The sequence below is a fragment of the Ricinus communis genome, chromosome 6 (assembly GCF_019578655.1).
Source record: "Ricinus communis isolate WT05 ecotype wild-type chromosome 6, ASM1957865v1, whole genome shotgun sequence".
Classification (NCBI taxonomy): Eukaryota; Viridiplantae; Streptophyta; class Magnoliopsida; order Malpighiales; family Euphorbiaceae; genus Ricinus; species Ricinus communis.
In genome coordinates this window covers 23811692-23826154 of record NC_063261.1, presented here as the reverse complement: position 1 = coordinate 23826154, position 14463 = coordinate 23811692, and the positions used below count along the sequence as shown (strand labels likewise).

The 14463-nt window shown below is 36.3% G+C and overlaps 1 protein-coding gene across 1 annotated transcript; it reads left to right on the top strand.

The window, feature by feature from the left end:
* The first annotated feature begins 2370 nt into the window (after positions 1-2370).
* On the top strand, positions 2371-4366 carry LOC8265979 (B3 domain-containing protein At5g18000). The gene is made up of 4 exons (XM_015724913.2): positions 2371-2743; positions 3007-3394; positions 3599-3744; positions 3840-4366. The coding sequence occupies exons 1-4, from the start codon at positions 2636-2638 to the stop codon at positions 4086-4088; spliced, it is 891 nt and encodes a 296-aa protein (XP_015580399.1). The 5' UTR covers positions 2371-2635; the 3' UTR covers positions 4089-4366.
* Positions 4367-14463: the final 10097 nt, after the last annotated feature.

Here is a 14463-nt window from a genome sequence, read left to right as displayed (position 1 = left end):
TCCAATTCGATTATTTATAAATTACCAGTACCATACCAAACCTCGGTTATTTTAAAATTGAAGGTACCAGTACCGTACCAAACATAAAAGAATCCAATACCGTATTATACTAATTTTACGGTTAAATACAGTTCTGTTCGGTGTTATTTTCGGTTCTAAAAAATTTAAAAAACACAACTTTAAGCTTATCTTTAATCAAATACATTTAGAAAAAATATGATTACCAACCTAAAAAAAGTAGCACGAAAATCTGAATTAGAATTACAATCACATTCTTGAACAACCTTTTTTGCAATTTAGTCACTTGCAAATATAATAATTCATTCAATATTCAAATACAAACCATTAAAATATATGTTACTGCTAGCATAAAAATGTTTTGCAGACGATAATCATTAAAATAAATAAATTTATAAACTTTATGTAGCACTAAAATACATGTCTTTCTACAATAAAAGTAAAAAATTACGTCAATAAAACTTAACAGCATCAACAATAAACAAACATATGTAAGAAGTAAAAAATGTTACCTGACTCTATGCTTTCAATATCCTCTATTGATTCTTTTAGTTGGATAGGTTTATTTGAACTTTTAAGCCAATCTTGACAACAAATGAGGGCCTCCGCTGTTGTAGGAAATAAAGAACTTTTATATTGATCTAGAGTTCGTCCTCCAGTATTAAATGAAGATTCAGAGGCTACTTTTGAAGCTTGGATAGCCAATATATCGCGTGCAACCTTGGAAAAGATATGATACCTTACTGAATTCACCTTCCACCATGCTAAGATATCGAAATTAATGGTGAATTTTTTTGCAAATTCTTCGAAGTACCTATCTAACTCAGATATCTTAGATAAATTTTGTTGCGTTTCTTCCTCTAAAAAGAACTCATCAATCTCTTTTTCTGTTTCCGTATCACTTAGCCCACTATCATATGCAGATTTCTCTGATCTCCCTAAAACCTCACCCATATATAATCCTCAATTTTCTTGTATTCATCCACCATCAATTCTAAAACTGTTTTTACCATTTTTTTAAAGATTTTTGCCTCATTTTCACTATAATAAATGGTATACTTAGCTTTCAAGTACTTTAATTTGCACCTAGCTTTCAAGTACTTTAAATCTAGTATTATAATATGTATACTAGATTACTAGTATCAGTATACCATGTGACATATTAATATATATAACTTATATTTTTTATAGAGAATAAAGTATATTATAATATTATAGTTATTTTTAATATGTATTATTTTTTATTTCGATAACAATTGCTTGAATTATATAAATAATAAATATAAAATAATTCTTTTATAGAGTATAAAGTATTTTATAATATTATAGTTATTTTTAATATATATTATTTATATAATTTAAATATTTATTAATAAATATATATAAAAAAATTCAGTTTTACGGTTTGGTCCGGATCAGTACAATTCGGATCGGTTCTGGTACGGTTATGGTACGGTTTTTACTAAAGAACCAGTACCATACCATAATAGTAAAAAAATTCGGATCCATTTTGCTTGATCACATGCATCATGCAGATGCATTGACGTTTGAAGGACTTTTTCACGAAGAGGTTTTGCCATGTATATGATATTAAGGCTGCACTTAGGAATCAGAGGTCCCAATAGCTGGTCGGCTAGACTGGAGCCTGAAATTTATAAAATTTCAAGTCCAACCATGTCAGGAGCCGGTTTGGCTCTAAATCTCCGTCCCGATGTTAGCTCATAATCTTACTCGTCGTGCTCGGCGCTGTTGAGCAATAGTTGCTGTTGGATCGAGGATGATGGAACCTTGTGGATCCACTAATTTTTCCTTACTAGAAGTATTTAATGGGATAATATCTAAAATATGCATGTATTTTCTTTCCTTTATATTTATTATCATAGTGAAAACTCAATTACTTGTATAAAAACAGGACTCTAACATGAAATTTCTCATTTTAAAAAATTAATAATTTATCACTTAAACTATGTCTATATATATATATATATATATATATATTCCTATTTACTATAAAACAATCTTTACCTGAAAAAAAAAAAAAAAAAAGAAGAAGCTTCTAATGCCAATATTTACTTTTGAAGAGCTCACTAATATTCCTAACATAAAAAAACTTAAATGATATAAAATGTCAATGAATTTTTAATAAAATCTTTTACCAACTTATTATATTTTAATAAAATATTCTTAACGAATGATAAATATTATTTTCATCTATTTGTTTTTTAATATCATCATTGTTGAAATCTAGATTTGTTAATTTTACTTTTAGCAACAAAAATCCAGTAATTCGTTAGCTTAAATTTATGTTTTAATTTTCTTTTTTCTGCTTATAAATTTCTCCAGATTCTTGTAAATGTCAATGATAAAGCTAAAAAGAAAAACAAAATAAAAGAAGTTAAAAGAAAAAATAAATAAAAATCTCAAGTCCATGTAGCGCACGAGTTGCCTTAGGACTGGAACTGAGTAGTATTCTAGCTTTTGCAACTTTCGAGATATGGAGCAGTTGCATCTCCATTAAAGGAGACTTGAGAGTAGCTTTGATCAGTAAACAAAGGCAACAGAAGAAAAAGGAAAAAGAAATCTTACCAATAGAAGCAATATTGAAGCAGGTCGAAGAATGGCTTCTCAAGAAGGCAGTAAGCAGGATGAGGAGATTTTTGTTAGAGGAGAATCACCCCATTTCTATAAGATCATTCTTGAAAAAACCATCCGTGAAGGAAAATTTGTAAGCATCTCTCGTGATCTTTGTTATCTTTTTTCTTTCATGTGTTATCTTTTTCTGCTTCTTGGGTTTCTTTTTTGGTTTGGTCTGTCCATGTAATCTTGAGGGCATTTGGTAAGAGTTCTCAAGTAATATAGTAACTATGGAAAATTATATATGATGACTTCGTGTCCTTTTAAAATCCCATTTGGGTACTAAACTAGAAGAATGGTCGACTCAGTTTCTTAATTTTATATAAGATGTATAATTATTGCTGCTGTTGACAGGGGATTCCTAAGAAATTTGTGAAAAAATTTGGGAGTTTTTTGCCAAGTCCAATAATCCTTAAGGTTCCTTCTGGCAAGTCATGGGAAGTAGAGTTGTTAAAGATTGAAGATGAAATTTGGGTGGAAAAGGGTTGGCAAGAATTTGCACAGTATCATTCTCTGAAATATGGGCACTTTGTATTGTTTAAATATGACGGTGATTGCCAGTTCAATGTGTTGATTTTTGATATGAGTGCCGTGGAGATCGATTATCCAGGCTCTGGAGTACCTTCAATGGATCCAAATCATGGTCGAGATTCTCGACAGCCCATGATTCGAGCAAATGAAGAGGAAGATGCCAGTTCTTGTCAAATCTTGGAAGATTTAACTAGTAATTGCTGCACATCTAGTAAGGATTCACGTATTTCCATATGCCTTTCTTGGTTTCCTGATGTTGCTATGATTGAACAATAAATTGAATGCTGAATTTGCAAGCTACTTTGAACCTGGAACTTGATTCTTGGAGAGAAGTCATAACTCTGGTGCAATTGAACTATATCCAATTGTTAGAAAAGCAGACTCATTTAATTACCTGTTAATTGGTTTCATGTAGGAGAAATGTTGGATAAGAAGGGCATCAGTAGGCAGGCTAAAAAGCCTTCAAGTTTTAGTACTTGTCAAGCTCCTGATTCTGCCAACAACTTCATCTCATCAAATTATCCATCCTTCAGGGCCGTTTTCCGACACGAAAATATTTTGGTAGGACATTTGAATGATAGCCTATGTGCCAAGATTTTTATCATAACCTCTTATATCATAACTCATGATACTAATTAGATGCCAAATTTGTGCAGAGCGTACCTTTCAGCTTTGTTCAAAGCCATATGGAGTGTGAAACACACACTGTGATGCTTAAAGTTGCAAATAAAACTTGGCCTGTAAAGCTAAATGTGTATTCTCGTAAGCACACAGCAATTTTTTCTGCTGGATGGAGTGCATTTGCAAAGCAAAACTCTCTGAAAGTTGGAAGTGCTTACAACTTTGAGCTGATCAAGAGGGATGAGATGACCGTATCCAAATTTACCACGTGCAAGCTAGGCTAAAGGGTTTGTATTATCCACATCTAGGAAGAAATATGTAACAGACATATGTATTCTGAGTCTGCTATCAGCTTGTCCTCCTCCATGAGTTATGTAGTGCAATTCTGAGGTCTGAATCAGAAAGTTTTAACTTTGTACTATTCTGGTTTTGTATTCCTTGATCCTCGGTCACGCTTCATCGTACTACGCGACTCCATCATCTGTCCACTTACTAATACATGGCCATACACAACACTTGAGAACCTATTGGAATTTTAACGGAGTTCTTTTGCTGTTAGGAACATGCACTTTGTTGCTTAGTTTTCTTCATTCTGTTGCCAGTTATTTCACTCGAGTGTATTTGGGTTGTGAAATTTATGTTACAGCAGCCATCAAGAACTCTTATTTCTTTCCATTAATGCCTTTCGAGACATCAAAGAATAGAAGAGACCATTGCAAAAGCACCAATCTAGAAGAAGTATGAACTTTGGTTTGCATTTGCCTGGTTAGTGCCCAATTAGACCACTCAAACTGACATCAAAGATCCATCCCAAATGATGATCCTTGTTGAGGTCACTTATGCCTCAGCATGATAGCTCAGCTTAAATAATGCTCATCAGATGTAATAAATATTTTATATTCTATGAAATAAATTTTGATAATATTTAAAAGTCTTTGGATTTATTTCAATGTCAGGCCAAAAGAATTCATGTGGCACTAGTTTTATCCATCAACATTGACAGAAAGAATTACACTTAATGTGTGACCCATTTTTATATACTTTTTCGGTAAAAGTAAAGTAAAATAAATAATAAACACTTATTAATAAAAGTTTTTATTTTTATATTTAAATTTATTTAAATATTTTTATTTTATATATAATACTTTTTTAAAATAAAGAATGCTTCTAACAACAGTGGTATATGGAAAGTGTTAAGAATTAAAGAAAAGAGAAGCGAATATAGAGAAATCTGAGTTATAATATATTAGAAGAGCTTTGGCTATTATATAGTCTTACATAACAAACTAAAAACAAGAAAATGAACAAACAAGAAAATGAATAGCCCACTATAAAAATTTAATGACTAATTAAACTGAATTAAAGTCTAACAATTTCTCCCTTAAGCTAAAAGCTATAAGCAATTAGTTTATATCAAACTCAAAACAAACTCCCAGTAGCCTTCGCAACTTCAAAAACTGATCCAACTTGAGTGGTTTAGTCATGATATCAGCCAGTTGTGCTTGTGTGTTACAGTGCACCAACTCCATAGTGCTAGACTTTGTGAGCTCTCGAAGGAAATGGAAACGTACATCTATGTGCTTACTGCGACCATGTAGTACTGGTTTTTGGACAGCTTAATTGTAGAGCTGTTATCACAACGAATAACAGTAAGCTCATTTTGATTATGTTCCCTTCAAATATCTAAGCACCCTTTTTGCTACTTGTAAATGAAGTTCAGTTGGAATCTCCATATACCTGCTAATAAGACTCACAACAAACATCATGTTCGTTCGAGTAGCAGTGAGGTACATTAGACTACCAACAATCTGTTTATAATAAGTCTTGTCCACATCAACTCTATTTTCATCCTTCATGAGCTTAAAGCTAGGAACAATTGGATTTTGGACAGAATTACTTTTATCCATTCCAAACTTTTGTAGCACCTCTAATGCATATTTCTTCTGATTGATAAAAACACCATCTGATCTTTACAAGACTTCAAGACCAAGAAAGTACCTCATCTTACCAAGATCCGTCATATCAAACTCATGTTTCATGGAGTTTTTGAACTCTGTAAACATTAAATCATCATTTCTAGTAAAAATGAGATCGTCGACATACAAACTTACAGTTACCACTTTGCCTATTTTTCTTGTCTTGATGAATAAAGTATGTTCATAGTCACACTTCTTAAAACCTTCCTTCATAAAATACGCCTCTATACGGTTGTACCAAACACGTGGGGCTTGCTTAAGCCCATAAAGTGCCTTCTTTAAACTCTATGCTCATTTCCTTTTGCACATAACCACAAGGCTGCTCCACAAAGACTGTTTCACTCAGCTCACCATGTAAAAATGCAGACTTCACATCTAGCTAATATATCGTCCATCCCTTTTGAGCTACAAGTACCACTACCAACCGAATTGTTTCCATGCGTCCCACAGGAGCAAAAACTTCAGTATAGTCGATCCCATGCTGCCGAGCATACCCCTTCACTACAAGTCTTGCCTTGTATTTTTCCACTGCTCCATTTTCATTAAATTTAGTCTCATACACCCATTTCACTCCAACTTTCTTTCCTCCCTCAGGCAATTCTGTTAATTCCCATGTCTTAATTTTCTTTATTGCTTCCATCTCCACATCCATTGCTCTCCTCCATTTTTCACTTTTAATAGCATCTTCAAAGTAAATAGGATCAGCAGCCATAGTCATGGCCAAGTGAGCTTCATTATCTTCTTTTGAAAGTCCTTCTCCGGTTTCATAGTCTCTCATCCAAATTGGTGGTCCCCTATTTCTCCCTCCATGTGAGCTAGCAGATCTTTCTTCGGTCAAAGAAATAGAGAAAATGTTATCATCTACCTCCTCTGTATTAAGATCAGATTCATTCCCTTCTTCACTTTCATCAAGTTCAGCCACTTTCTCCTCACTATCATCCCATTCCAAATCACATACAATGGCTTCTTCATGTTTTTTATCCCAATCCCACTGTTGCTCTTCTTCAAATACAACATCTCTGCTTATTATGATCTTTTGTGAATTTGGATCATAAAGTCTATAAGCTTTTGATTCCTCACTAACTCCCAACAAAATACAACTTAAGCTTTTATCATCTAGCTTAGTTCTTTTATTATCAGGCACATGAACATGAGAAACACATCCAAAAACTCTAAAATAGTCAACCGAAGGCTTGACTCCACTCCAAGCTTCCTCTGGGGTCTTATTTTCCATAGCCAATGTTGGTCTTCAATTCAAAACGTGCACTATCCAATTTACTGCTTCAGGCCAGAAATTTTTAGGAATTTTCTTTTCTGAAAGCATGCTACGAACCATATTCATAATAGTTCTATTCTTTCGTTTCACGACTTCGTTTTATTGCGGCGTGTATGGGGCTGTCAATTGTCTTCGTATACCATTTACATCACAGAAATTACTAAACTTTTATGATGTAAACTCACCTCCTCGATCAGTTCGCAAGCCTTTAATAAATGAGTTTGTTTCTTTCTCAACATGAATCTTAAAGCTTTTGAAAACAACAAAGGCTTCTAATTTTTCAATAAAAAATAAACCCATATTTTTCTACTAAAATCAACAATAAAAATAATCAAGTACCTCTTTTTGCTGTTAGAGATGGGCTTGATGGGTCCACAAATGTCAGCATGCACTAATTGAAGAATTTGTGAGGCTCTCCAATTGCTCTGCTTTAGAAATGAGTCTCTTTTTTGTTTTCCTACCAAACAATCCTTGCACATCTTTAGGGTAGAGTGCAATTATGGTAAACCATTCATCATCTTCTTTTGTTGAAGAGTCTGTAAACCTTTAAAGCTCAAATGTCTATATCTGCAGTGCCAAAGTTGTACCATATCTTCTGTAATTATTTTGAAATAAGTAGATGTTGTAGGCTAAGATATAGCATGCAACACGAACATTCGATTCAAAGACATCTTTGTGTCCATGATTAATCCTTTTTCATGATGAAACACCTTACACCTTCCATTTTAGAACAAAGCAGCCAAACCTTTTTCTTGGAATTGCCCAATACTCAGCGGATTACTCTTTAGCTCTGGCACATAAAATGCTCCTGTTATAATTTGCACTATCCCCTTCACGAGTAGCCTTATGTTACCCTTTCCTGTTACAGCCATGCTTGAGTTGTTGCCCAATTTCATAAAATCTCTGAAACTTTCATCAAGATATGAGAAATATTCCTTCTGCCCACACATATGATTGCTACATCCCGAGTCAAGAAACCACAAGTCTTCAGTCAACTGGTGGAATACATCGCATCAACCTGGGAGCATTAGTCGATCTGGTGTATCAATACATGTTCCTATGCGCATTCCAATCTTGTCTAACTTTGCTATATCATCTCTATTGGCCTTCGTATCCATGAAAGCCATTAACAACATCTCTTCTTGAGTTTCTGCATAGTTGGCCTCCTCTTTGCTTAGAAATTCCCATTGAAAATGTCCTAACTTGTGACATTTAAAGCATTCTACAGTGCTTTTATCGAAGCTTTGTCTACCTCTTCCCCTTCCTCTTCCTCTATAGCTTCCATTGCCTCGTCCACTTCCTCTAAAATGATCTCCATAAGAAATCTTTAAAGCATGTTCTTCTTCAATATGAGAACTCATGCGTTGTTCATGCACAAGCAGGCTGCTTTGTAACTCATCAATAGTTAAAGTGTCAGTATCTTTAGACTCCTCAATGGAACACACAACAAAATTAAATTTAGGAGTCATGGATCTCAAAATCTTTTCAACAACAACATCTCCCTTGTCCTCACCATTTGCCTTCATCTTATTGGCTATGGTAAATGTTCGAGCAAAATATTCATTCACAGATTATCCTGCCTTTATATGAAGAATTTTAAACTCCTTCGGAGTGCTTGCAAGTGTGCACGCTTGACTCTTATTGTACCTTGATACTTTTGCTTCATAGAATCCCATATGCTCTTTGATGTATCTGTAGAAAATTGAGATGATGGATTGTTTTATTATATAATTCTGATATTTTTACAATTGATTGTGTTGGTATTTATATGTACATACACAACGGTAGCCTATTCTACTTGATTGCCTTGGTATCTCTGTCCAACATCCTTTTCTTTTCTGGGAAAGGTTGGAGTGGCCTTACCCTGTCACAGGGATGGTTACTCCCTTTCTCAAGGCCTGTGATGACTGCCCGCATGTTTTCGCCTGCAAGGTCTCGAGGCCACTCTTTCTTCATTTCTTCTTTCAACACTCCCCCTCAAGTTGGGTTCGTAGAGGTTGATCGAACCCATCTTGCTTAGAATGGTCTGATGACTAAGCTTATTTAGGGCTTTTGTAAATATATCGGCCAACTGATCATGACTCCTGACAAATGGAGTTTTTATTTCGCCTGACTGTACCTTCTCCCTGATGAAGTGACAGTCTACCTCAATGTGTTTAGTACGTTCATGGAATACTGGATTGGATGCAATATGTCGAGCAGCTTGATTATCACAGTACATCAACATAGGCTCTTTATGATCAATCCTCATGTCGAAGAGTACTTGTTTGATCCAAGTAAGCTCGCTTGCTGTGGAAGCCATAGCTCTATATTCTGCCTCTGCACTTGACCTTGCCACTACACTTTGCTTTTTTACTTTTCCATGTTACCAGGTTGCCTCCTACAAATGTGCAAAAACCCGTTGTTGATTTCCTATCACTGCTTCCTGCCCAATCTGCATCAGAGAAACCAATTATAGTGTTAGAGTGATTATTTTTCATCCAAATACCTTGACCTGGAGTGCCTTTGAGGTATCTAAGGATTCTATCAACAACATCCAAGTGGCTGGTACGGGGAGCATGCATAAATTGGCTTATCATACTTACAGCATAGGAGATATCAGGTCTAGTAACAGTTAAATAAATTAACTTCCCTACTAGCCGTTGATAGTGCCCTATGTTATCTAGTGGATTACCATCTTCTAAGTTGAGTTTGACATTAGTTTCCATGGGAGTGGACGTAGGCTTATCTCCTAGTTTCCCTGTTTCTTTTAGGAGGTTGAGTACATACTTTCTTTGAGATAGAAATAGACCTTTTTGTGATTTGGCTATTTCTATTCCAAGAAAGTATGAGAGCTGACCAAGGTCCTTGATGTCGAATTCCCTTTTTAACCTTTTCTTAACTTTTTCAATTTCTTCATTGTTGTTCCCGGTTATGATGATGTCATCAACATAAACCAAGATAATAATGGTGCATAAGTGACTGTGTTTAACAAACATTGAGGAATCTGAGGTACATTTATTGAAATTAATATTAAGGAGAAAAAGGCTTAGCTTGGCATACCATGCTCTTGGAGACTGCTTTAGACCATAAATTGCTTTGTTTAGCTTACATACCAATTATGAGTCTGAAGTGGACTTGTGACCTGGAGGAAGAGTCATGTAAACTTCTTCTTCTAAATTTCCTTGGAGGAAGACATTCTTTACATCCATTTGAAATAGACTCCAACCTGAGTTAGTGGCAACAGATAATAAAATACGAATTGTGTTTATTTTTGCTACAGGAGCGAAGGTTTCCTGATAATCGACGCCATAGGTTTGAGTAAACCCTTTGGCAACTAATCTGGCTTTATATCGCTCGATTGATCCGTCACAGTTGAATTTTATCTTGTAAAACCAGGTTTTTTATTTGATGGTAAGGGGACAATTTTCCAAGTGTTATTTTTCTCTAAGGCAGATAGCTCTTCCTCCATAGCCTTACACCATTTTGGGTTAGTGTTGGCCTCATAGAATGAGTTGGGTTCTTTGTATGCCATGAGATTCCCTAGATAGGCTCGATAGTTATGAGACATGTGATCATAAGAGATGAAGTTGCAAATTGGATTGATACCTTATGGGATACGTAATCCCTTAACCTGACAGACGGTCTAGTTGTTCGAGTGGAGTGTCTTAAGGCAATCGCTTCTTGTGGAGTTGTAATTTCCTCACTTCTAGCAATAGTGTCTCCCCCTGAAGGGATTGGCCTTAAAACGGAAGAAGGAGGCTCCCCCTCTGGATGAGGGTCCGGACTGGGATTGCAAAGATCTGAAAAAGAAAAAATATGCGGAAATAATGTGGATGGCCCATGAGAATGGTGCGGGTTAGTGCTATAACTATCATGAGATTTGTAATATGGTTCGTGTTCCAAAAAAGTGACATCCCTGAAAATATAGACTTTGTGAGTAAGGGGATCATAACATTTGTATCCCTTCTTGCCAATGGAGTAGCCTAGAAAGATGGTTTTGGCATAATTTTTATCAAATTTGTGAAGACGCTTAATATGAACAAAGGCAGTACAGCCAAAAACACGAATGTGTCCTAGCTCAATTTTTTGACTTTTGAAGAGCCTCTAAAGGGCTGAGATTGCGGAGTTTAGCAGTTGGAAGATGATTAATAAGATAAGTAGCAGTGAGGAGAGCATCAGACCAAAAAATAGAGGGAACGTTATTTTGAAAGAGTAGGGTACGGGTGACATTAAGCAGATGCCGATTTTTCCTTTCAGCGACCCCGTTTTGTTCAGGGGTATTAATGCATGTGGTCTGATGAAGAATGCCCTCCTTTTTAAAGAAGTTTTTAAAGTGATGATTGATATATTCTGTACCATTGTCAGATCAGAAAATTTTAATACTGGTAGTGTATTGAGTTGTAACAAAGTGGAAGAATTCTTGAAAACATGAGAAAACTTCATTTTTGCCTTTTAATAAATAGACCCATATCATGCGGGTGTGATCATCAATAAAGGTGACAAAATACCTAAAATGATTGTAAGCAGTGACGGGAGCCGGGCCTCAAACGTCAGAGTGAATTAATTTAAACGGTTTCTCAGAAGTGCGAGATGAGAGAGGAAAAGGAAGACGAGTGTGTTTGGAAAATTTGCAAGTCTCATAATGACTGGAATTTAAATTATAACAGAATAATGTATTCAAGACAGAGTCGGACGGATGTCCAAAACATAAATGCATTAAATTGCCCTGATTGTCCCTTTTTGCAGACACAAAACATTGACTGATGGAGTTCTTAAGATAGTATAGACCATTGTCATAATATCCTTCACTAATCATCATCCCTGTAGTGCGATCCTGAAACATAACAGAAGAAGGTGAAAAAATAACATTGTAGTTGAATTCATTAGTGATCCGGCCGATGGATAAAAGATTAGATTTAAAGGCAGGAATAAATAAGACATTGTTGAGAGTTTGATTGAGTAATGCAGTATTGCCGCTTCCTTGGAATGGAATATTGTGCCCGATAGCGAATGTCACATGCTGAAGGGTTTTCCCGGGAGAGAAATTTTGTAATTTCATTAAATTCCAAGTCATGTGATCAGAGGCACCAGAGTCAATAATCCAATTAGTAGAGCGGTGAATTAATTTTGTTGGAATAGAATTAAATGAGTTAGATACCAAACCTGACCCACTGGGTTGTTGATTCTGAACTAGAGCCTGGATTTGAGACAGTAATTGGTTCAGTTGTAAGGAGACTGTCGGGTCGGATTCATGAGGGCGGGTCAGGTCAGAATTGGAGGCAGCAGACAGGTGGGTCAGGTCGGGTTGCTCGCTGTCGGGTCGGGTCGTAGAGTCGAGTCAGGTTGCAGTGAGAACGGGTCGGATCATGGAGTCGGGTCGGGTTTGTTTATTTGACTCGGTATGTACACCTGACTCCCTTAACCCTAAAAGAACACTCCTGCTGCTCCCACTCTCACTCTCGACATATAACCCTTGTCGATGGTCTCTTCGGCCGCTCCCACCTTATTTCTCTCATTTGCCCCCTTTCTTCACTCCCTCAGGTCCTTCCCACCCCCCAGATGGTCGTAGGTAGGGGTAGAGGTGCCAGCAACCATCGCGGGAGTGACCCTGCCTTTGGCAGTGGTCACAGCGTGCGATGGCACTCAGTCCTCCCCTCGCCCGAGCTGATTCTCGACGGATGGTGAAGGCGTGGCTATCTGCGAGGTCGGGGGCAGGTTTCATAGTGCTCCTTTGAGTCTCCTCGCGCTGTATTGTTGCGATTACAGCGTCGATTTTGGGGAGTTCTCCTCCAAGGAGGATATGTGATCTCAAGCTTTCGTAGCTTGAGTCCAGACCTCCCAGGTAGGTAAAAACGAGATCTTGTTCTGCTAGTCGTTGTAGCTCCTCTGGGTTGTTTGATGGCGGAAGGTAACTCTGCAACTCTTCCCATTTTGTGAGTATTTCTGTTGCATATTGAGATGAGTTTTTGGTCCCCTGTGTGACTTGTGACAACTCTTGCTTGAGTCTAAATATGTGCGCAAAATTGTGCTGGTGGCCATATAGGCTCTGCATTTTATCCCAAATTGATTTTGAAGACTCTAGTAAGATACAGAGTCTGGAGATCTGTGTCTCCATGGTGTTTGTGAGCATTGACATGACCAAATGGTCAGTCGTTTGCCATTCTTCTATTCTGTCTAGTTCTTCTTCTGTTGGGGCCTCCGGCCTTTCTGGCTTCGGCTGTGGCTTGGTCCCAGTGATGAACCCCAGCTTTCTTTTGCCGCTGAGGGCAATGTATGTTGATTTCGACCATTCGAAATAGTTGGAATTGCCTTTAAGTGTTATGTTGGTTAATTTGTCATTTTGAGACATGGCTGGAAAAAAAAAATTGGTAGATGATGGGTACAGGTTAAACCTGCTCTGATACCATGTAGAAAATTGAGATGATGGATTGTTTTATTATATAATTCTGATCTTTTTACAATTGATTGTGTTAGTATTTATAAGTACATACACAACGGTAGCCTATTCTACTTGGTTGCCTTGGTATCTCTGTCCAACGTCCTTTTCTTTTCTGGGAAAGGTTGGAGTGGCCTTACCCCGCTGTGGATGGTTGCTCCCTTTCTCGTGGCCTCGATGAATCGCCCGCATGTGCTTTTCTCGCCTGTCCGAGGCCACTCTTTCTTCATTTCTTCTTTTAACGGTATCCTTGTTGAGAATCGTCTCCAGTATTGAACGATCTAATGCTTGAAATAGATAGTTCTTTGCTTTCAAATCTTTCAACTTCTGATCTTCAATATTTTTCTTTTGTGCATCTCAATTACCTTTTGCTGCTGCAGAAATGCCCTTCTCCACTAAACTCCAATACTCCTTTGAACATAAGAAGTTTTCCATGAGCATCGCCCAATGATCATAATGCCCATCAAATTTTGGAACTGCTGGCTGCACAAATGAATTTTCTGTTGTCATTTGAGAACTACACACGTAGAAGACCGCTGCTTCTAATTTTAATCAGGCCCCGTGATGAGGCTCTGATACCAAATGTTAAGAATTAAAGAAAAGAGAAGAGAATCTGAAGAAATCTGAGTCATAATATTTTAGAAGAGCTTTAGCTATTATATAGCCTTACGTGACAAACTAAAAACAAGAAAATGAACAGACAAAAAAATGAACAAACAAGAAAATGAACAGCCCACTGTAGAGATTTAATGACTAATTAAACTGAATTAAAGTCTAACAGAAAGTAATCTTATAAATGAATTCTTTAAACCTAATTCATGTTATTTTTTTAATTTATTCTTACATTGGAATTAAAAAGAAAAGTATAAATTGTCATTTTGTGCTAAAATGTATCGATGATTATTTTATGTGATACCGTGAAAATTGTACTTTTAATGAAATAATTCGACTTGTATAATTTTATTTTTATAAAATTATTTTCCTTATAC